Source organism: Saimiri boliviensis, chromosome 7, assembly GCF_048565385.1.
Source record: "Saimiri boliviensis isolate mSaiBol1 chromosome 7, mSaiBol1.pri, whole genome shotgun sequence".
In the NCBI taxonomy this organism is placed as follows: Eukaryota; Metazoa; Chordata; class Mammalia; order Primates; family Cebidae; genus Saimiri; species Saimiri boliviensis.
In genome coordinates this window covers 83,895,184-83,917,832 of record NC_133455.1, presented here as the reverse complement: position 1 = coordinate 83,917,832, position 22,649 = coordinate 83,895,184, and the positions used below count along the sequence as shown (strand labels likewise).

Here is a 22,649-nt window from a genome sequence, read left to right as displayed (position 1 = left end):
CTTATACCTCATTTTTCTCATCTATAAAAGTAGAATATTTTCACTAATCACCTACAAATAGAGGTTCATGGGAATGTCAAAAGCCAAGGTAATTTTGAAGGAAGAGCTCTGTTGGGGTTGGGGGCAAAGTTGTATAGCATGTCAGGGATAAGGCTGCTGGGGTGAAAGAAGGCAATCAGAAGGAAATAAAAGTAAAGTTTTACATTTGTGTAGGTTTTTTAAAGTCCACAAGGCCCTTTTTACATATCTATTTTAATTCTCACAAACTCCTGACAAACTAGCAAACAAAATATTATCTTACTTAGACAGATGAGAAAGCTAAGGCTCAGAGAGGTTAAATAACTTACCTAAAGTTGTACAGCATATATAGTAAGTGGTACCAATGGGCTGTAAACACAGGTGTATCTCCAGTGTAATTAGACTATAATGCTATGGATGATATAACATTGAATGAGGTCACAACAGAGTTGGACACCAGATTGAGTACAACAAAAGAGGAACAATTTTTGATCAACAAGTGAAACTGTAAATTAAATTTGCAAATTTTTGAAATGTTTCATTCTTGAGTTGGGAGTACAAAGTGTCCAGCATTGGTATTCTTAGCCAGGAATGAGCATTTACAAAATAAAATGTTCGTACCAGTTAATTTATTTAGAACATCAGGAAATTTAACTATATCATTTTAGAAAAGAAAATAAAGGATCTGTCTCCCTAGCAAGAGGAAGATACAAAGCCAGAGAAATCCTAGGATGTCTCTACCTTCTTTGAATTTGCTAAAGATCTCAAAAGCAAACCACACTAAGAAGAAAAGATATATGCAAAAATATACAAGCAGAACAGGACAAATCACAGAACCATTGAAATGAGGATATTTGACCCAAAAAAAAGCAATAAGTAAACAAAGAAATCCAAAACATTAGGAGGTAGAGTTGACAAGTGCCTGCTTAGGAATTGTGCTGTGGGAAGCTTGATTCTAAACGTACTGGGGATAGCTCCAAATGACATTTTTTTCAGTGATCTAAATACCAGGGACAAAAGAAGATGACGTAAACTTAAGGAGTGGGACAATTTATGGTTTACTTTGGAAAGAAGAGCTGGAAAATAAAGAGAGCTGCTGGCTCAATATTATGGTAATACTGTTAAGCAAGCCAGGAAGAAAGTCCATTAAGTTGTATTTAGAAATGAAGTGATCACTTGAGATAGCATAGCTGTATAATTAAAGACACGTTACAGGGTTATGTATGAACTGAAGGAAGTGTGGAGCAAGTTAGGGTATGGATGGGGTAAATCCAGTTACAAGGTAGAATGGCAGCCGCTAGAAGCCAGAATGAATCACGCACCTGCCCAGAATCCTTATCTCAGGATGAAGGGAGATTACTGCCACATAGCAAAAGGCAGGCACCTGAATTCATCTGCAGCCAGAGAGAACCACTCTGTGAACAAGACCACTACAATACCTTGGGGAAGTTTTTGTACAATCAGCTTTGTGTTTAGTTTGTTATATGACAGGACAGGGTGTTTCCTATCAACCTGGGCCAATTTTGTCTCCTAGAAGACATTTGGCAACATCTGATTTGGCAACATCTGAAGACATTTTTGATTGTTACAACGGAGCGGGGGGGGGGGGGGGGGGGGGGGGGGGCGGGGGATGCCATTAGCATCTAATGTGCTCAACATTCTGCAATGCTCAGGGCAGACCCCACAACAATGAATTGTCCAGCTGACATGTCACTGTGTCAAGGCTGAGAAAGTCTGGCCTAGAGCCAGAACAGATCAAGCAAGTGGAGACGGAAGGTGAAACCGAAGGACGCACAAAACTTCCTAGTGGAGTGCTTTAAAAAGAGCTGTCTGTTTAAGGATTAAGGGGTAAACAGGAAAGAATATGATTTAAAAAAAAAAAACAGTAATGAAAACTACAAAGACGACGAAGGGGATAGCACTTTTAGCTGATTTAAATATTATTAGCTTAAATGACATGAACCATTATCTTGTTAATGTTGCTAAGCAGAATAAACTGGTATTATTTAACACTCCTCACTTTCCTCTCTACTGTCCTCACCTGGCCTGGCCCTGTGACTATTTATTGGATAAATGAAAGTAAATTTTTATAGTCCAAGTATCAACACTACTTAAAACATTTAACCTATTTTGAATTTAGTCTGAGCATATGCTCTTAGGAAAAATTGCTTTAAAGTTCGTTTGGGTTTCGTTTATTTGTTTGTTTAAGTCTCCAAGGTCTTAAACCTTTTGGTCACAGCATGGAGAATTGAACTGGAATCAAATCTGCTTTTCAATGTGCAGGTTTATTTTATTCCATTATATGATATGCACAAGACAGGAATCCTCGACAATACTGTGTTTAATTTAGCTTCATTTATAAAGGTTAGTTTTCATATCTTTCTGCAAAATTTAGAACTGGGGTCAAACTGTCTCTGTAAAAATGGGATTCAGGAGGCATTTTTGTTTTCACTCTTTCAACCAAGAATCTGAGCTAGTAGAGCCCTCTAGAATAGCAAGTTTCCTAAATCAGACATAATGTATGAGGCCAAAAAAATCAACTGAAGTCATTACCTAGGGACTGGTCAGAAAAGGTTTATTGGTTTATTGATATTAACAGTAAAACTGTGTAGGGTTTGTTTTTTTTTCTTTTTCTTTTTTTATATTGGCCTATGCAGGAAGCTTCCAATTTACCACAGATTCCAAAAGTTTGTGGGTTAGTTGTTTAGAATTCAGAATGCATTTTCCCACAGAAAAATGGAAATGGTTGGTTTTCCAGAATGGCCTGTAGAACCTGATTTAATCCGCAATGTAACTGAACTGATACTACTATTCCAGTCCTGAGGTCAGGGGAGCTGGGGTATTAGAAGCCAGGGCATGGAGAAAATGAAACGATTCTCTTTTTCTTAACTGCAGGATAAAGTTCACAGCAATTCTTAAAAATCTGCAAGTTTTTGGTTTTGGGCATCTTTCCCTTCTCTTTCTGTGTATTCTCTCCTCCTGGGGCTTTCTCTTGCACTGCTAGGAACCTAAGATTCCTCATTGTCCGTTTTCTTCAAAGTTACCTACCTTCTTTCAGATCCTATTGAACTCCCTTTCTTTCGTGTAGCTCCCTTAGTGAGATGCTAAAGAAACTCATTCTGATTTAATAATTCAAAATAGTGGATGACTGACAGCAGTTTAACCAACTTGGAACCATGTGGTCTTTTGAAGGAAGATATGTATTAACATGAATGAATCTTTAATTAGAAAAATTACAGGGATAGTCTGAAGGTGATGTATAAATAAGTAGCAGTGGTGGAACTGTGCTTTAGGGCTCAGGGAGATAGATATCCCCCCGGTTCTGGAGTCAGCTGCATCTCCTTCTCGCTTTCCCTGGCCTCGTGTGCTGCCCTACACCTTTGAACACTGCAGCACTTCCTACAAGTCTAAGGCTCTGCCCCCACAGCTGTTTCTGTGATAGGAGTTGTGGATCTCCAGAGTGAACACAGAGCCCCTGAGATTGGTAAAGGTAACTAACCATTTACACATGCAAGTCACATTGGTAAGTCACAACCTGTTGGTGTTAGTTCCTTGTGTGATAGTATAATGTTTACTCTAGGATATGGAAGCTGACCAAACTACTTTAGAGAGGAAAACTCTCCGAAGGGCCATGTATTCAAGAGAGGCCAAAGCCCAAATGGAGGATGAAGACGAAGGTAGATCTCTCTTCTTACTTACTTACTTACTTATTTATTTATTTACTTATTTATTTATTTAACTTTAGGTACATACTATATCTGGCATTTCTCCCCATGTTATCCCTCTCCACTGTCTCTCCCCTGCCCCACCAACTGCCCCCAGTGTGTGATGCTCCTCTCCCTGAGTCCACATGTTCTCATTGTTCAACATTCACCTATGCGTGAGAACATGTGGAGTTTGATTTTCTGTTCTTGTGTCAGTTTGCTGAGAATGATGGTTTCCAGATTCATCCAAGTCCCTACAAAGAACAGGAACTCATCATTTTTTATGGCTGCATAGTATTCCATGGTGTATACGTATCACATTCTTTGTCCAGTCTATCATTGATGGGCATTTGGGTTGGTTCCAGTTCTTTGCTATTATACACAGTGCTGCAGTGAACATACGTGTGCGTGTGTCTTTACAGTAGAATGATTTATAGTTCTTTGGGTATATATCCAGTAATGGGATTGCTGGGTCAATCTCTTTTCTTTTGTCTGGAACATTCTACTAGAGTAACAGGATATGAGGTTTTTTTTACGTGTGAGTGTCTTCATGAAGAATAATAAGCCACTTTGCAAGGGGAAAAAGTTAAATCAAATACTAAAAATGAAAACAATAGGAATCAAGAAAAAGCACATGTAACCTATCACCAGTTGTCTTGGGGGCTCTGCATCACGTGTTACTACAGTTGTTATGTGTGGGAAGGAACTGAAAGGAAATGGCAGTGGATTGTAAACATATCTAGACTTTGGTTCAGAAAAATTGGAATTGTCTGGATAATAACCAAATCTAGTGAAGAAAATTTCAATTCTTCAGAAATAAGTATTAAAAGGGAAATATGGCATTTTGAAATAGCGATATTTGAGTCATTTATTTCATCTTCATGAGGTTTCATGACAATATTGCCATGAAGGATAAGAAAATTAGAATGCCATTTGTTATGTTTCAGTTTTTTCTGAATCTGATAAGGTATATGTGGGAAAAAGATTGACTGGAAATGTGAGGAATGAAATGGAATAATTACAGTGCTTTGACATTCATTGCCAAGAATATTGTGAGATAAAACACATTTTAAATCAATAGTGTAAATGCATTATGCTTCATTTTCCTTTGTAATTTTTGCTTATGCCTGCATTTCTTTCAACTAGTTAAAGAAACAGAAAAGTGTTTTTTTCAAGCCATATAGCACCAAAATGTTCTGCTTTTCTATTTCTGCCAAAACTATTCAGTGTTTCAACAAATATTCATTGAGTGAATGAATTAATGAATGAAGGGTAAATTTTACTTTCAATTTCTATGATTAAAAATGTTTCTAAAGAATTTTTGGTGCTATAACCAGACATCAGCTTCTAGAATTCTAAACAATTTATTTTTAATATGCTATAAGAATGAATTTGTACCCAATTACTCTGTTCAGCGTTTCAGTGGGGATACTGTGACATTGGCTTGCCATAATAATCGATCTTCTCAGTTATAAAATAAGAGCGCTTTGCTTACAGGGTAAATGAAGTAATGTATGTGAAGGAGCCAATTGCGGTGCATATTACTTATCAGTTTGTTCTCCAGGTCTTAGTAAAATGCTCAAGCCACCAGTAGGGGAAGGAAAGAAGGAGAGGGCACTTCCATTTGCTTAAGAGACTTGGAGTTGCATGTATTGTTTCTACTTACTATTGGCTCCGTCATTGCTTAGAAAGATTAGGTACTAGGAGAGTGAGGAGATGCTGTCTTTAGCTGGGCAGCCATGGGCTACTTTAAATTTCAATTGATACAGAAGCAAAGAATGGGTATTGGGGAGTCAGCTAGCAGTGTGCAAGTGTCCACCTCTTTGGTCGTGCAAATTTCTATTCTGTTCTTCTCACACAAGAAACACACCCCTGCCAAAGGGGAGATCATCTATGACCTAGTCAGTTACTGCATTCAGCTCAGATGTCAGGATTTTTGGTGATGCTCTGTCTTCTCATCATAAACATATTTGGATCCCTGTGGTCTAATAACCTAAAAAGTAAAGACAACCTTCTTCCCCACAACCTGATATGTATATAGTAGTGAGGTACATACAGGATAACTTTAATAAATAAAGTTCCTTTGGAAAAGGAAAGGATGGGAAAACACAGTCACTGGACCCTAGAAATGATCAAACTGTGATCGTCAGGAAATGCAAAACCCGATTTAGCAGTGGAGTCATTCCTAAGGAAGACCATCTTGGAGTTTCTAGACAGTTTAAACATCTGAGATGAATTCCTGGCCCATTATCCTTTGTGTCTCCTGGCTTTGCCCACTGTAAGATTCCTCCTTGCCCATTCCCTTCTATGATCATATCTAAAGTGGGCCATAGAGAGAATGGAATATGCCCTCTTGTGCTGTGCACAAATTTCAGAGCCTATTCCCTCCTGGTGCAGCTTTATCCATTCGGAAATTTACATGTCGAAATATTGTAGATGTTTGTAAGCCAGGTATGTGGTTTTTGTTGGCAACGCAATTCCTTCCATAACTTAGTAAGTTTCTGGTCTGTACTTCCAGTCAATTTGATTTGCAGTAAATCAGCAAATCATCTCATCTAGACATAGATTTTATGTTTGTTTAATCACTTATTCATTCATTCATTCATTTTTCACCTATTTTCAGAAAGAAATGAAGTTTGCCCTGCTTAAAGCATTTAATACTTCAATACTAATGCTTACTTCTTTTATAAATTTATGAATATTTATATACTATTTGTGGAACAATAGAAGTTGTATCTAGCTGGTGCCCATCTGAAGCTTAAACAAGTTTTTTGTATGTAGAGGAAGAAGAGGAGGAAGATGAGGATGATAACATGTCCACGGTAATGAGGCTCCGGACTAAAATGCCATGGAAAACCTGCTGGCGGTACCTCACTTCTGGAGGATTCTTTCTGCTCATCCTGATGATATTCTCTAAGCTTCTGAAGCATTCAGTCATTGTAGCTATAGACTATTGGCTGGCCACGTGGACATCAGAGTACAATATAAACAGTACTGGAAAAGCTGATCAGGTACTATTGGTTTTGTTTTTAAATCATCAAGGAAATATTGAGATTAACAGTGACACCTTTTTATCAAGATAGATGCTTATATTCCAAATGCCATAGGACTTCTGTGATAATTCAATAAGTTAATAATTACAACAGGACCTGAAATAAAGTATCAAAAATGTTAAAATAGAATCTATTATTAATACTTTTAAAGTTTATCATAAGAAATATTTAAATATGTTTAGACTTGTATTCAAGGGAGTTATGTATATATATTTTTATACATGTTATACATATATACACATATATAGGACCTTTTCATATTTATTCTTATGGTATTTGGTGTTATCTACCTACATCAGTGTATTAGCTGGTCACTCTGAGTCTAGGAATGAGAAAAGTGAGCTCTACAATGTAGAAAGCCAAGAATATGCCTCAAACCTGAAAACAAACTCTCTCTCTCTCTTAATTTGCTTTTAAGCAAGCCTTGAAAGAGAGTTAAGGGAGCAGGTAGAGTCTTGGCCTGTGGGATTATGGTGGGGATACTACCCTGGGTCTCGACAAATTGCATTCCTGAACTGTCTAAATGCATGTGCAATAATGAAGTCAACCATCTTGTCTGATGTTGACATTTGATTTTCTAGTAAAAAAGAACTAAATTGATCATTTCCCATGTGCCTTTTGTGTTGGTTGCTTTTTAGACCTACTACGTGGCTGGTTTCAGCATACTTTGTGGAGCAGGCATTTTCCTTTGCCTTGTTACATCCCTTACTGTAGAATGGATGGGTCTCACAGCTGCCAAAAATCTTCACCACAACCTTCTCAATAAGATAATTCTTGGACCAATAAGGTAAAACAGTGGTTATTTCTCACTCTCACACATAAAATAATAAAAACATGCACTTTTCAATTTAAGTGAAATGTCAAAGTTCAAAGAATTTCTTTAGTCCTTGAGCACATAGGAATAGGGAGCTTCTCATTTTCATGACACTGAGATGCCCATTAGCAATGCCCAGGTTCCAAACAGTTTAGTATTCTCATACACTTGCATCTGTTTATTGCCTAGATTCTTTGATACCACGCCCCTGGGACTGATTCTCAATCGATTTTCAGCTGATACTAATATCATTGATCAGGTGAGTAGTAACTGGGTTACTTCCAAGTTCAAAAAGTAGTTTCACAATGTAAGCTAAATAGCATTTTAAGATAAAGCATAGTTCCTCTTAACAATAGAGAATTGCTGAAATTTAAATGAAGGTCTTTTTGTACTTATATCAATATTATACATGCAAATAATATCTAGAATGAAATATTAAAGGAAAACCTTAACTCAGACTAATTTGTATATGTAGAAGAAGATACCTGGAGAAACGGCATGAAGTAAAGAGAAATACTAAAGCATAATTGAACATTTAAATTTTTTTATTATAAAAAAATTTTGATTAATAATGTATCAGCATTCCCGGTATAAAGTTCTTAGAAGTTTAGTGTGCATGCAGAATTTCTCTCAGAAGTGAAGGGAAGGATTCCAAGCTGTCTTAAAGTTCTTTACTTTTATTAGGTTGGTTCTTGAAGCTTCAAATGACAATGTGATATTTTAGGAAATATTCCAAGAATGTCCACTTCAGCCTAAAATCCTTAAGTATCTGAAAGTTTGTCTTAAAATCAAAGATATCAAACTCCGAAATTGTATTACTCTAAAAGTGGAACCCTTTGGATGATTGAGAAAGGAATTCATCAAATCCAGCCCTTGCCTTTTCTGACTTTCCAGGGTGGCATTAGGAACACCAAAATGGCCCTCAATTTAGAAAGAGTGCTTGATGCATGCAGCTGACTGAAGAGTATGTTGAGAAGTTTTGATGTTTTCATGGCCTTGGTCAGACTGCACCTAAAACCCTTCTAAGGAAAACACACTGAAAAAGAAGAAATGAAACAGTCATTATTTAGAAGATGACATGATTATTACTTAGAGTATTCAAAATAGAAAATCAATTAGAAAGTTCAGCAGAGTATCTACATAAGATATATCATATGAAAAGCAGCAACTTCTACACCAATTTAAGAAAGTAGTGAAAAACAAACTCCATTCATAACAACAAAACCATAAAAACATAAATAAATGTGAAGAAAAGATGTTTAGCAATCCCTGAAGTCATAACAATCCTGTATATATAGAGAAAGAATTTCCCTATTAGATATTTTTTAAATATTACAAAATTTAAAAACTCTTTTGATTGCAGAAGGCAAGTAGGTCAAAAGAACAGTATGGAGAATTAAAAAACACCAGCATATGTAGCAATGTAACAGTATAAATGTGGCACCTTAATAAGGAAATGATTAATTTTTCAACAAACAATATTGGGATAATTAGCTATTTAAAAATACAAAACAAATGCATATAGCATAGAGTTGGTCATGTTAAAACAAAGTTATAAAGTAAAATGTAGGAGAATAGTTTTAGAATCTTGGAGTGGGAAAGGTCTTTCTGAGTAAGACAAATAACTCAGAAGCAATAAGGAAAATAGGTTACTTTTGAGCTGACAAAAGAAATACCTATAAAAAAACTTTAAGTTGTTATTGAGCTAAAAGCACCAAAGAAAAATTTACATACAATAGATAACTAGGGGAAAAAAAGTTGCAAATAATTTTTTAAATAAACATAATATATACAGAGCATCTAAAAATCAATAAGGAAAAAATAATCCACTCAAAGCCCAAAGGATATGAGGAAGCAATTACAGATAATTAATTTAAATGTATTACAGTAGAGGAATTGCTAAATAAGCTAATACTATGGAACCATTAAAACGAAATAGATTAAAGAGCTAGAGGAGCAAGATCAAAAAAACTCAAAGGCTAGCAGAAGACAAGAAATAACCAAGATCAGAGCAGAACTGAAGGAGATAGAGACACAAAAAAACTCTTCAAAAAATCAGTAAGTTCAGGAGCTGGTTTTTTGAAAAGATCAGAAAAATAGACCACTAGCCAGATTAATAAAAAAGAAAAGAGAGAATAATCAAATAGATGCAATAAAAAACAATAAAGGGGATATCACCACAGATTCCACAGAAATACAAACTACCATCAGAGATTACTACAAACAACTCTATGCACATAAACCAATAAACCTGGAAGAAATGGATAAATTCCTGGACACTTTCACCCTCCCAAGCCCAAACCAGGAAGAAGTCAAAACCCTGAATAGACCAATAACAAGGGCTGAAGTTGAGGCAGCATTAATAACCTACAAACCAAAAAAAGTCCAGGTCCAGATGGGGTCACAGCTGTATATCTACCAAACATACAAAGAGGAGCTAGTACCACTCCTTCTGAAACTATTCCAAACAATACAAAAAGAGGGAATCCTTCCCAAATCATTTTATGAGACCAACATCATCCTGATACCAAAACCTGGCAGAGACTCAACAAGAAAAGAAAACTTCAAGCCAATATCCATGATGAACATAGATACAAAAACTTTAATAAAATACTGGCAAACTGATTGCAATACCACATCAAAAAGCGTATCCATCACGATCAAGTAGGCTTCATCCCAGGGATGCAAGGCTGGTTCAACATACTCAAGTCTATAAACGTAATTCACCACATAAACAGAACCAAAGACAAAAACCACATGATTATCTCAATAGACACAGAGAAGGCCTGCAACAAAATTCAGCAGCATTTTATGCTAAAAACTCTCAATAAACTAGGTATCTTTGGAACGTATCTCAAAATAATACAAGCTACTGATGACAAACCAACAGCCAACATCATACTGAATGGGCAAAAACCGGAAGCATTCCCTTTGAAATCTGGCACTAGACAAGGATGCCCTCTCTCACCACTCCTATTCAGTATAGTATTGGAAGTTCTAGCCAGAGTAATCAAGCAAGAAAAAGAAATAAGGGGTATTCAATTAGGAAAGGAGGAAGTCAAATTGTCTCTACTTGCAGACGACATGATTGTATATTTAGAAGACCCCATCATCACAGCCCAAAATCATCTCAAACTGATAAGCAACTTCAGCAAAGTCTCAGAATACAAAATCAATGTGCAAAAATTACAGGCATTCCTATATACCAATAACAGACTTAAAGAAAGCCAATTCAATAACGAACTGCCATTCACAATTGCTACAAAGAGAATAAAATACCTAGGAATACAACAAACAAAGGATGTAAAGAACTTCTTCAAGGAGAACTACAAGCCACTACTCAAGGAAATAAGAGGGGACACAAACAGATGGAAAAACATTCCATGCTCATGGTAAGGAAGAATCAATATTGTGAAAATGGCCATGCTACCCAAAGTAATTTATAGATTAAATGCTACCCCCATCAAGCTACCTATGACCCTCTTCACAGAACTGGAAAAAACCACCTTAAACTTTATATGGAACCAGAAGAGAGCCTGCATAGCCAAGACAATCCTAAGCAAAAAGAGCAAAGCTGGAGGCATCACACTACCTGACTTCAAACTATACTATAAGGCTACAGTAATCAAAACAACATGGTACTGGTACCAAAACAGACATATAGACCCATGGAACAGAACAGAGGCCTCAGAGGCAATGCCACACACCTACAACCATCTGATCTTTGACAAATCTCACAAAAAAAGCAATGGGGAAAGGATCCCCTGTTTAATAAATGGTGTTGGGAAAACTGGCTACCCATATGCAGAAAGCAGAAACTGGACCCCTTCCTGACACCTTACACTAAAATTAACTCCAGATGGATTAAAGACTTAAACATAAGACCTAACACCATAAAAACCCTAGAAGAAATCCTAGGCAAAACCATTCAGAACATAGGCATAGGCAAGGACTTCATGACTAAAACACCAAAAGCAATGGCAACAAAAGTGAAAATAGACAAATGGGACCTAATTAAACTCCAGGGCTTCTGCACAGCAAAAGAAACAATCATTAGAGTAAACCTTCAACAAACAGAATGGGAAAAAAATTTTGCAATCTACCCATCTGACAAAGGGCTGATATCCAGAATCTACAAAGAACTAAAACAGATTTACAAGAAAGAAACAAACAAACCCATTCAAAAGTGGTTGAAGGATATGAAAAGACACTTTTCAAAAGAAGACATGCATGAGGCCAACAAACATATGAAAAAATGCTCATCATCACTGGTCATTAGAGAAATGCAAATCAAAACCACGTTGAGATAACACCGCATACCAGTTCGAATGGCGATCATTAAAAAATCTGGAGACAACAGATGCTGGAGAGGATGTGGAGAAATAGGAACACTTTTACACTGTTGGTAGGAGTGTAAATTAGTTCAACCATTGTGAAAGACAGGGTGGCAATTCCTCAAGCACCTAGACATAGAAATTCCATTTGACCCAGCAATCCCATTACTGGGTATATGTTCAAAGGATTATAAATAGTTCTATTATAAAGACACATGCACACGTATGTTCATAGTTGCACTGTTTACAATAGCAAAGACCTGGAACCAACCCAAATGCCCATAGATGATAGACTGGACAAGGAAAATGTGGCACATATACACCATGGAATACTATGCAGCCATAAAAAACAATGAGTTTGTGTCCTTTGTAGGGACATGAATGAATCTGGAAACCATCATTCTCAGCAAACTGACACAAAAACAGAAAACCAAACACCCCATGTTCTCACTCATAGGCAGGTGTTGAACAATGAGAACACATGGACACAGGGAGGAAAGCATCACACACTGGGGTCTGCTGGGGGGTACTTGGGGAGGGACAGCAGGGGGTAGGGAGTTGAGGATGGATAACATGGGAGAAATGCCAGATATGGGTGACAGGGATGGAAGCAGCAAACCACATTGCCATGTATGTACCTATGCAACAATCCTGCATGTTTTGCACATGTACCCCAGAACCTAAAGTGCAATAAAATATATATATATATATATATATATATATAAAAGAAAAAAATTTAACTATTTACATTAAAGTCTCCTTAAAAAAAAGAAATAGATTTGTATACACTGCCATAGGAAGATTTACAGTCTGTCTAGTTCAATAAACAAACACATGAATGAATAATATTTATATTACAGTGTCATTTACATAAAACACCCAAGAGAAATAGATAGATAGGTAGACATATCAATGATATTTTGTTATATATATAGACAGACATACTAAACTATGGGAATTGAGTGAAGAATTGCTTAGGATGAGCATGGTTATATACTACTTTTGTAGCTAACTGTATAATATAGTGTCAATATAAAATAGATATTTTTGTTACATTGTAACCAATATTTCATTGGGCTAATCATATTTCCCTTTCAAACTACCCTAATAGCACATCCCTCCAACCTTGGAATCTCTAACTCGCTCAACACTGCTCTGCCTGTCTGCCATTGGGATGATTTCTCATGCTACTCCTGTGTTCCTGGTTGCCCTCCTGCCCCTTGGTGTCGCCTTTTATTTTATCCAGAAATACTTCCGGGTTGCCTCTAAGTAAGTAAAACAGCATCCTACTCATTTTCAAAAGCTTATATACAGTCAGCCCTCTCTATTCATGGGTTCTGCCAACAATGGATCCAAAATATTTGGAAAGAAAACATTCCACGAAGTTCCAAAAAGCAAAACTTGAATTTGTCACATGCCGAGTACTACATTGAATACACACTGATGAAGTGATGTGTAATGTGTTGCCATTGAATTAGGTACAATAGGTAACATAGAAATGATTTAAAGTATATGGGATGATGTGAGTAGGTTATATGCAAATGCCACCCATTTTATACAAGGGACGTGAGCATCTGCAGATTTTGGTATCCATGGGAAATCCTGGAATCAGTACCCCAGGGGGACAATTGTATTTGATTTACCTTGATCTACATTTGCTCTAATGTTTTTCAAGATAAGGTGTGGAATGTAGAAATGCAACCTATTTGTAACATGATAAAATCTATCCTGACATTATGATTCATTTAGACATGAATTAATATTATAATTATATCTATAAGTGGTTGTCTGGGCCTTACCTAACCCTAGACATATAGTAACATGTGGATTAATCTATTGAGTTTTAGGTTCTAAGAGTGCCAGATTTTTCATTCAGTGGTCCTTTTTCTGAACACGACATTGATAGAAAACTTAGAAAGTCAAACATAATCCCAAAGAGTAAGTAGTTTAATATTATTATACTCTACAAATGGGAAAAAATTATTCATTTAGGATTTGCCATTTGCTGAGATGTTGAGTAAATGAAATATAATGCCAGTTGTTTTAAAGTTTCCAGTTTAACTTTGAAACCCTGCTATAAATAGTAAAGTTTATGTTATTTCAACAAATACTAAGCACTCATTGTGTGGCAAATAACTGTGTTAAGCCATGTGACAGATGAGGGATCAATATGACAAGGACCTGTTCTGAAGAAATATGTATCTCGAGTTCGATCGGTAGCAGGAGCGGAGAGCGGACCCCAGAGAGCCCTGAGCAGCCCCACCGCCGCCGCCGGCCTAGTTACCATCACATCCCGGGAGGAGCCGTAGCTGCCGCAGGCGGCCCCAGTCACCATCACCCAACCATGAGCAGCGAGGCGGAGACCCAGCAGCCACCCGCCGCCCCCGCCCTCAGCGCCGCCGACACCAAGCCCGGCACTAAGGGCAGCGGAGCAGGGAGCGGTGGCCCGGGTGGCCTCACATCGGCGGCGCCTGCCGGCGGGGACAAGAAGGTCATCACAACGAAGGTTTTAGGAACAGTAAAATGGTTCAATGTAAGGAACGGATATAGTTTCATCAACAGGAATGACACCAAGGAAGATGCATTTGTACACCAGACTGCCGTAAAGAGCAATAACCCCAGGAAGTACCTTCGCAGTGTAGGAGACGGAGAGACTGTGCAGTCTGATGCTGTTGAAGGAGAAAAGGGGGCGGAGGCAGCAAATGTTACAGGTCCTGGTGGCTTCCAGTTCAAGGCAGTAAATATGCAGCACACCGTAACCATTATAGACGCTATCCACGTCGTAGAGGTCCTCCATGCAATTACCAGCAAAATTACCAGAATAGTGAGAGTGAGGAAAAGAACGAGGGATCAGAGGGTGCTCCCGAAGGCCAGGCCCAACAACGCCGGCCCTGCCGCAGGCGAAGGTTCCCACCTGACTACAGGCGGAGACCCTGTGGGCGTCGACCACAATATTCCAACCCTCCTGTGCAGGGAGAAGTGATGGAGGGTGCTGACGACCAGGGTGCAGGAGAACAAGGTAGACCAGTGAGGCAGAATATGTATCGGGGATATAGACCACGATTCCGCAGGGGCCCTCCTCGCCAAAGACAGCCTAGGGAGGACGGCGGTGAAGAGGAGAAAGAAAATCAAGGAGATGAGACCCAAGGTCAGCAGCCACCTCAACGTCGGGACCGCCGCAACTTCGATTACCGACGCAGACGCCCAGAAAACCCTCAACCACAAGATGGCAAAGAGACAAAAGCAGCCGATCCACCAGCTGAGAATTCGTCCGCTCCCGAGGCTGAGCAGGGCGGGGCTGAGTAAATGCCGGCTTACCATCTCTACCATCATCCGGTTTAGTCATCCAACAAGAAGAAATAAGAAATTCCAGCAATAAGAAATGAACAAAAGATTGGAGCTGAAGACCTTAAGTGCTTGCTTTTGCCCGTTGACCAGATAAATAGAACTATCTGCATTATCTATGCAGCATGGGGTTTTTATTATTTTTACCTAAAGATGTCTCTTTTTGGTAGTAACAAACATGTTTTTTTAAAAAGCCTGGTTTTTCTCAATACGCCTTTAAAGGTTTTTAAGTTGTTTCATATCTGGTCAAGTTGAGATTTTTAAGAACTTCATTTTTAATTTGTAATAAAAGTTTACAACTTGATTTTTTCAAAAAAAGTCAACAAACTGCAAGCACCTGTTAATAAAGGTCTTAAATAACTGTCTTTGTGTAAAAAAAAAAAAAAAAGAAAGAAAGAAAAGAAAGAAATATATATCTCTTAGGAATGTGTACGTATAAAACATATACAAAGTAATCTTAATATGTGGATTAAGTGCTAGAATAAGAAGGTAGATATTGAGTTTATTCAGGAAATTGAAAATATTAACATGACTGGAGTGCAGGGAAGAAGAAAGAAAGAAGAAGATAAGAAAAGAAGAATTGTAGTTGGGAACCTCTGAACATATAACATTTCATAATTTGAAGAAATAATTGTTTCTCCCTCTTAGCTATGAATTAGAGTCCTTTAAATGTCAGGGATCCATATTCAGTCTGTTTTTTCATCCCTAGACTTATCCTCTTTGTTTGCAGCAAATTTTGACCAAAGGGAGAAGCTAGGAATCAAATTCACATTTCATTTCTTCTATTTGCTGACCTACTCACTGGAGGAGCAAAGAAGTTCAGAGTTACTTCACTATTGCTAACTGTTTCCAAATCTGTCCTTGCCCTCTTAACACTGACATCAGTCATATCTTACTTTAATCACATACTCATTTGGGCCCATTATTGCCCATTAGCAATACAAAGGAGTGCAAACACTTTGAGAGGCTAAGGCAGGTGGATCACTTGAGGCCAGGAATTTGAGACTAGGAAAATATTTCTAGTCCAGTACAAATTTGAATTGTGAATTCTGTTCATCATCAGTGAGAATAATCTGTTAGAGACTAACGTATGGAAAGGATGATTATTTTAAAGAATTAATATTGACAATGGATTATACACTATTGTTTTTGAAATTATCTGAAAGTTAGCAAATATAACCATGTGATACTAAACCTCGCAGACAAGGATCCTTCTGGATGCTGAGGTTCTTTAGAACTCATTCATGTTGAAAAGCTCAGGCAGCTTAACATACTATTTTTGTATACACTAAAGACAACTCAAGTGGGGAACTAGCTACAGGAAATGCTATGAAAACTTAAATATTTAAAATCATGGATCTAATACATGCTTAGCTTTGTAAGTGTTTCCTTCTTGCAAGAATACAAGATCATGCTATGCCCTCACCTCTTTGGATTTATCAGAGTTTTATAAACAAAAGTTCCTCCTTCCACAGTTTTATTCCTTCAGTCCAAACCTCAATGTAGTGACCACCTGTTGTTCGTGTCAGATTTACAAATAGCCACTTGGTTTTATGTTTAAAAATAACAGACTATTCACATTCCTTTATATTCCTTCTCCCACTTCCTTCTATCTTTCTCTCCCCCCAAAACTCCATGTGAAAATTCTGAATGAGGAAATACATTTTAGAAACTCCACTTTGAAAAGACTTGCATTTGTCTGTGAGACTACACTACACTGGCAGTCAGGAATGACCTAAGTTAATTGTTGAAGATTATGGAACCGTGTTCATCAGTTCAGCTGACCCTCACAGGTGAATGCCCACACTACATCTCTAACCTTCTCCACCCCCAAAACCAAGAGAAGGATAGGAAAAAGGGTCTGAGAAGTAAAATATGGAATGCTTTGAAACATGTGGTATAACTCTTAGCCTGTCTTCTAGAAATGCTAGCTCATGTGGTTTTTAAAAAGTAGTCTTGAGTATGTATCTTTATCAAAAGGGTCAGATTCAGGCATTTTCATTCATTCATGTACCTGTAGTTCCATAGAGAAACTGTGAATGGAAGTTCCTGTACCTGTAGTTTTATGTACCCGTAGTTCCATAGAGAAACTATGAATGGAAGTTCCAGGAAAGCAAGGATTCAAACTCATTGTGGCCCAAGCTAAACTCATTATCTTTTCTCTCCAAATATCTTCTTTCTGTGCTTTTGACTACCACTCTGGTAAACAGCACTGTCATTTTTCAAGTCTGCCAAACTAGAAATAGTCAAGTTATATGTGACTCTTATTTATCCACTGAAAACTAATTGATGATTGCAGCAAATAAGGCTTCTGACTGTCTCACGTTCCCATACTTCTTATTTTAAACTTTACCAGCATCATACTAGTTCTGAACTTTTAAAAAATCCTCTTATATGAACTGTATTAACTGATCTTCCTCACTCACCCATTCTCTTTCATCCTGTGCATTCTCTCCCAAGTTATGTTGATTGAAACATTAAAGGACAGCTCCAGTTACCTTTTTTCTTTTTGAGACACTGTCATGCTTTGTCACCCAGACTGGAGTGCAGTGGAGCAATCTCGGCTCACTGCAACCTCTGCCTCCTGGGTTCAAGTGATTCTCCTGCCTCAGCCTCCTGAGTAGCTGGAATTGCAGGTGTGCACCACCACGCCTGGCTAATTTTTTGGTAGAGACAGGGTTGCACCATGTTGGCCAAGCCAGTCTCAAATTCCTGGCCTCAAGTGATCCACCTGCCTTAGCCTCTCAAAGTGTTGGAATTACAGGCATGAGCCACTGCACCCGGCCAGATTACCTTATTTCTAGTCTTCAGCGATCTTTTCTTAAGCCCATTAAGGATGTTTCTGTAATCTACTGTCACTCTTACAAGGCCATATCCTTTACATAGCTCTTCTTGCTACAACAGCCGTAAAGGACTCTGGACATCAGACAGATTGAACTTGCAAGATTCTTCAAAAACCAGTGCTTGTTCTTGTTATTCTCTTTCTTGTCTATTTTGTTAAAGTCTTCATCGAGCTTAAGGTTTCACCTAAATTCCATCTGCTTAAGGAAAATCCCACCCATGTCCTAGGTATGAATTAAGTGCTCATTCCACTGAGTCCCATAGCAGTTTACTTTAGGTGTTACCCAGAGCTGATAGTTTTTACAACACATTATGTTCAGCTTCTACCTGTATTCGTTATGTACCATCTTTCTCTTTCTCTTTAGATTGTAAGCTGCTGAGTTTTTTGTTAACTAAGTGCTAGGGGAAAATAATTTCAATGAAGAAAACAAATAAATGACAAAATAATCTGCTTTTAAAGAATAAACATGGTTAGGCTGGGTGCGGTGGCTCAAGCCTGTAATCCCAGCACTTTGGGAGGCCGAGGCGGGTGCATCACGAGGTCAAGAGATCGAGATCATCCTGGTCAACATGGTGAAACCCCGTCTCTACTAAAAATACAAAAAATTAGCTGGGCATGGTGGCGCGTGCCTATAATCCCAGCTACTCAGGAGGCTGAGGCAGGAGAATTGCCTGAACCCAGGAGGCGGAGGTTGCGGTGAGCCGAGATCGTGCCATTGCACTCCAGCCTGGGTAACAAGAGCGAAACTCCGTCTCAAAAAAAAAAAAAAAAAAAAAAGAATAAACATGGTGGTCTTTCAGTCTGGATGTACCTGAAGTTTATTTTTGCCTGTCTGTCTCTCCTAGGGACCTCCAGGAACTTGACGATAGTACGCAGCTCCCTCTGCTCTGTCACTTCTCAGAAACAGCGGAAGGACTCACCACCATTCGGGCCTTTAGGTAAGTAAACATTTCTATATAGCTGATTAGGCCAGTGCATCATCAACAAATGTTTTTCTATAAATAACTGATCATTGCTTTCATTTTGTTTCATCTTCCCATTGTGTGCCTGACAGTTTGCTAAACCAGGGATAAGAAAAATTTGGTTTAAATGATTAGAGTTAGAGTTTGCTCATCCCAAATGCTAAGCATAATAAAGGATGAAGCAAACAGATTGGAAAAATACTAGCAGTGTGACTTAGATAAGGCTTTTAAATTCCCTAACCTTGGTTTCCTCATCTATTAAATGGAGAAAGTCATCTCGCCTTAGAGTCATTGGACTAATTGATATTATGCCTGCAAAGCATTAACCACATTGACTATTGAAGAAGTATCCAAGAAACAAGTTAAATGTATAAATAATAATAGTAATAATAATCTTCATAAAAGGAATACTATTACACCAAAGTTGTTTTAGAATTTAATCCTTTTTCTTCAAGGTTTGTAAACAGGATAATAACCTAAATTTTTGATCAACTGTTTGCTTTCAAAAAATTACCTATCCCAATTTTCCTGTTCAAGTATGATTAGCAAAGAAAGTGGTAGGTATTACTGAATATTTCATTTAATCTAGAAAATTGGTATTTTCTTGTCATAGTTTTCTGAAATCCTGATTGCAAGTGTATATAGATTTTAACCAGAGAGTTTTCTAACCTAAGAAACTTACTTTTAAACATAGAATTGGGTCACAGAGTAGAATATAAAGAGACACCTATCCAAAACATTATATTCCACAGCATGTGTACATAATCTATGTAGGTGGACTCATGAAGCATTCACACTTTCTGCACTGGTATGTTTTTCCATCATAATGTGCAATCCCTTTTATTGGACATGTCAAAATTACTTATTGGCATTGAATTTACATATTAACATGAAATTTATCTTCTAATAGTCGCCAGCAATGATCAGTGGTATTAATAAGTACACTATATTAAAGATTACTTTTTTCACCAAATAGTACTTTCAATTCAATTTATTTAAGAAATGTTTGAGTACTGAACATATGCCAGATACTGTTCTTACTGTAGATATATAAAGACTATAAAGACCTGGCCTTCCATTTCCAACCAGCAAAAAGTGCCACCGCTGCCCTCCCTCCCCACAGTCTCTCCACATATACCTGCCATGTAATCCTTTCAATTTCCTTTGTGGTATTTATCTGAGTATTTTAAATTATCTTCTTTATTTTTTTGACAAGTTATCTGTCCTTTCCAACGGAACATAAGTTCTATCAGATACCCCCACCCCCTGCTCTTTTCCCCCCCCGCCGCCGTTATAGCACCATTCGCTGGGAAAAGTACCTGGAACTAAGTAAGTGCTCAATAAATACATATTGACTAAGTAGCTAGCAAGGGGTGTGTTAAGGAGCTCACACAGCAACACGAGAAAAAAATAGCAACACAGCAGGATACATAGTCTAGTATATGTATCACAAGAAACAGCTGTGTCAGAGAGCAGGGTAGCACTCTGTCTAGAAGGAATAGGGAGATAATTACTGAACAACAAATCTTTGAATGATGAATAATTGACCTGGCAGATAAAGGAGATCGAATATTCAAGGAAGGTGTAACAGATGTGTGAAAACATGAAGACATTTATTTTATATGAAAATCAAAAGTGTCCAGTATTGTTGGAACATAGATTAAGTACAGAGAAGGTGGCTATGGGGATGAGTCTTGAAACCATAGCAAATGCCAGTACATAAAGGGCATTGAATACATACCTTTAAATAACTTAGACTGGATTCTTTCAATGTGAGGTAGTCACTGAAGAATTTTGAACAGCAAAGTGGTATGATCAGAGTTGTGTTCATCACGATAACTTTGGGATACTACTACGAACTGGGGATGGATAACATTCAAGGCAAGGAGACTCCAGGAGAGTGTTGCAGTGGTCCACGTGAGAGATTACAAAAGCAGGCTAAGGAACTAAGGACCAGGGAGAAAGCACAAAGTAAGCAGTTTTTAGGAAGTGGGACCAATGAGATTTCGGGTCAAACTGAATGTTAAGCGTAAGATTGAGAGAAAAGTTGAAGGTGATTCCTTCTAAGTTCCTGATTCCCATAAGTAGGTAGTTTTCCAAGTTAGGAAACTGAAGATGATGTGGAGGATTGGAAAAGGAGTTGATGAGTCTGGTTATGCACAGGTATAGGTAGTAACGAGATATCCAGCTGGACTTTTTTAATGGTCTTTTGGGGACATAGGTCTGGTATCTAAGAGATATCTAAGGGCAGATGATAATAGGTTTGAATACCATTCTTTTATAATAGTTAAAAGTTTTGGCCATGGATTTGATTGCTGAGGGAGACGGTGTAGATTAAGAAAAGAGGAGCTTGCATGAAAATTTCAGACTACCAGCACTTAAAGAACAAGTAGATAAAAAAGGTCCTGTGGAAAATATGATCTGAAAATTGCTGCCTCATTAAACAAAGCTGGTCCTCTTAGGTTAAGAGTAAGATTGGTTATATTACTTGTCCGTCTCAATATCCTTTTATATGTGGCTAACCAGTGCCTATATCATTGCTGAAATATCAGTCCATAATTATCATCTACTGCAGGAAGCCTTCCCTGACTGTTACGATGTAGAGCTAACCTTCTTAGATCTCGATACCTTTTAAGTTACATCCTAAACTTAGCACACTGCATCATAATCGACTGTGTGTTTGCATTCCTCTACAAGATTGGGAGCTAATTAAGAGCTGGTAATGTGTCTTTCATCTTAGTCTTTAGAATACTAACAGAGTCAGTCACATAGTAGGTATCCAAATGTTTTTTGAATAAATTAAAGGACACTTGGTTGCTCAGTCTACTACTTCTTACTAATATTTCCATGGCTCTTAACTTCAACATCTATCTGCTTCTAAACCTCCTGATTTGGATAGGCTGTTTGAATTGTTTCCAGTCACCTTCCTCAGGAAAGGGGAAGGGTTGCTGTTGTCCCTTGTCATGATCTCAGTCTTCTAATAAGAATCCTATTCATCTCCTCCTGTTCTTGGCCAACCCCAACACAGGACAGCCTGATGCCATCAAATCCAAACTGATGCCTTCTTCATGGAAGGAGGATCCACGTCTTGGCAACCTTGATCTTGTGACTACTGTTCTAGCAAGTTAGTCCCTGTAAAGATCAACTATCCTATGAGTGAGAAGTTAATGATGGAAAAGACCAATTCACTGGGCCCGCTCCTCTGTGTGTGTGTGTGTGTGTGTGTGTGTGTGTGTGTGTATGAAATGTTATATATACTATAAGTATATGCCATTTATATTTATAAAATTTTCAGCCCCTCTTTTATCCTTCTGGATGTATATACATGCAGATAAGAGAGGCCAGCACTCAAGCACTTTGCCTCCCTGGAGGCCATTAAAAGCCCTCAAGTGGTCAGCTGAGATTTTTGATAGCCCTTTATCCAAATGTCACCTTCTGGAAAGCAAAACATTAGCTGTAGCAGCTCTACCTAAGTCAAGGACAGGTCTGGGAAGCCCAAGGGACTGTTCTACCTATATTTGATCATATTACCCTAGGCAACACCACTGTAATGCACTTCATTCAGTCTTGTCCGCTG

At 37.9% G+C, this 22,649-nt stretch overlaps 1 protein-coding gene, 1 long non-coding RNA gene and 1 pseudogene across 6 annotated transcripts in view; 2 read left to right on the top strand and 1 right to left on the bottom strand.

The window, feature by feature from the left end:
* ABCC9 (ATP binding cassette subfamily C member 9) overlaps positions 1-22,649 on the top strand; it is a 153,920-nt gene that overhangs the window by 83,667 nt on the left and 47,604 nt on the right. For all 5 annotated transcript variants that reach the window (XM_074402880.1, XM_010337297.3, XM_074402879.1 and 2 more), the window contains 6 exons: positions 3,599-3,695; positions 6,504-6,733; positions 7,414-7,562; positions 7,779-7,848; positions 13,035-13,192; positions 18,956-19,048. In XM_074402880.1, coding sequence (XP_074258981.1) covers positions 3,599-3,695; positions 6,504-6,733; positions 7,414-7,562; positions 7,779-7,848; positions 13,035-13,192; positions 18,956-19,048 — 797 coding nt within the window. The remainder of the gene's footprint in view (positions 1-3,598; positions 3,696-6,503; positions 6,734-7,413; positions 7,563-7,778; positions 7,849-13,034; positions 13,193-18,955; positions 19,049-22,649) is intronic.
* LOC104651143 (uncharacterized) overlaps positions 8,117-22,649 on the bottom strand; it is a 90,105-nt gene continuing 75,572 nt past the window's right edge. The window contains exon 3 of the long non-coding RNA XR_744671.3: positions 8,117-8,625. This is a non-coding gene — a long non-coding RNA (uncharacterized LOC104651143). The remainder of the gene's footprint in view (positions 8,626-22,649) is intronic.
* LOC120364977 (Y-box-binding protein 1 pseudogene) lies at positions 13,675-15,586 on the top strand (annotated as a pseudogene).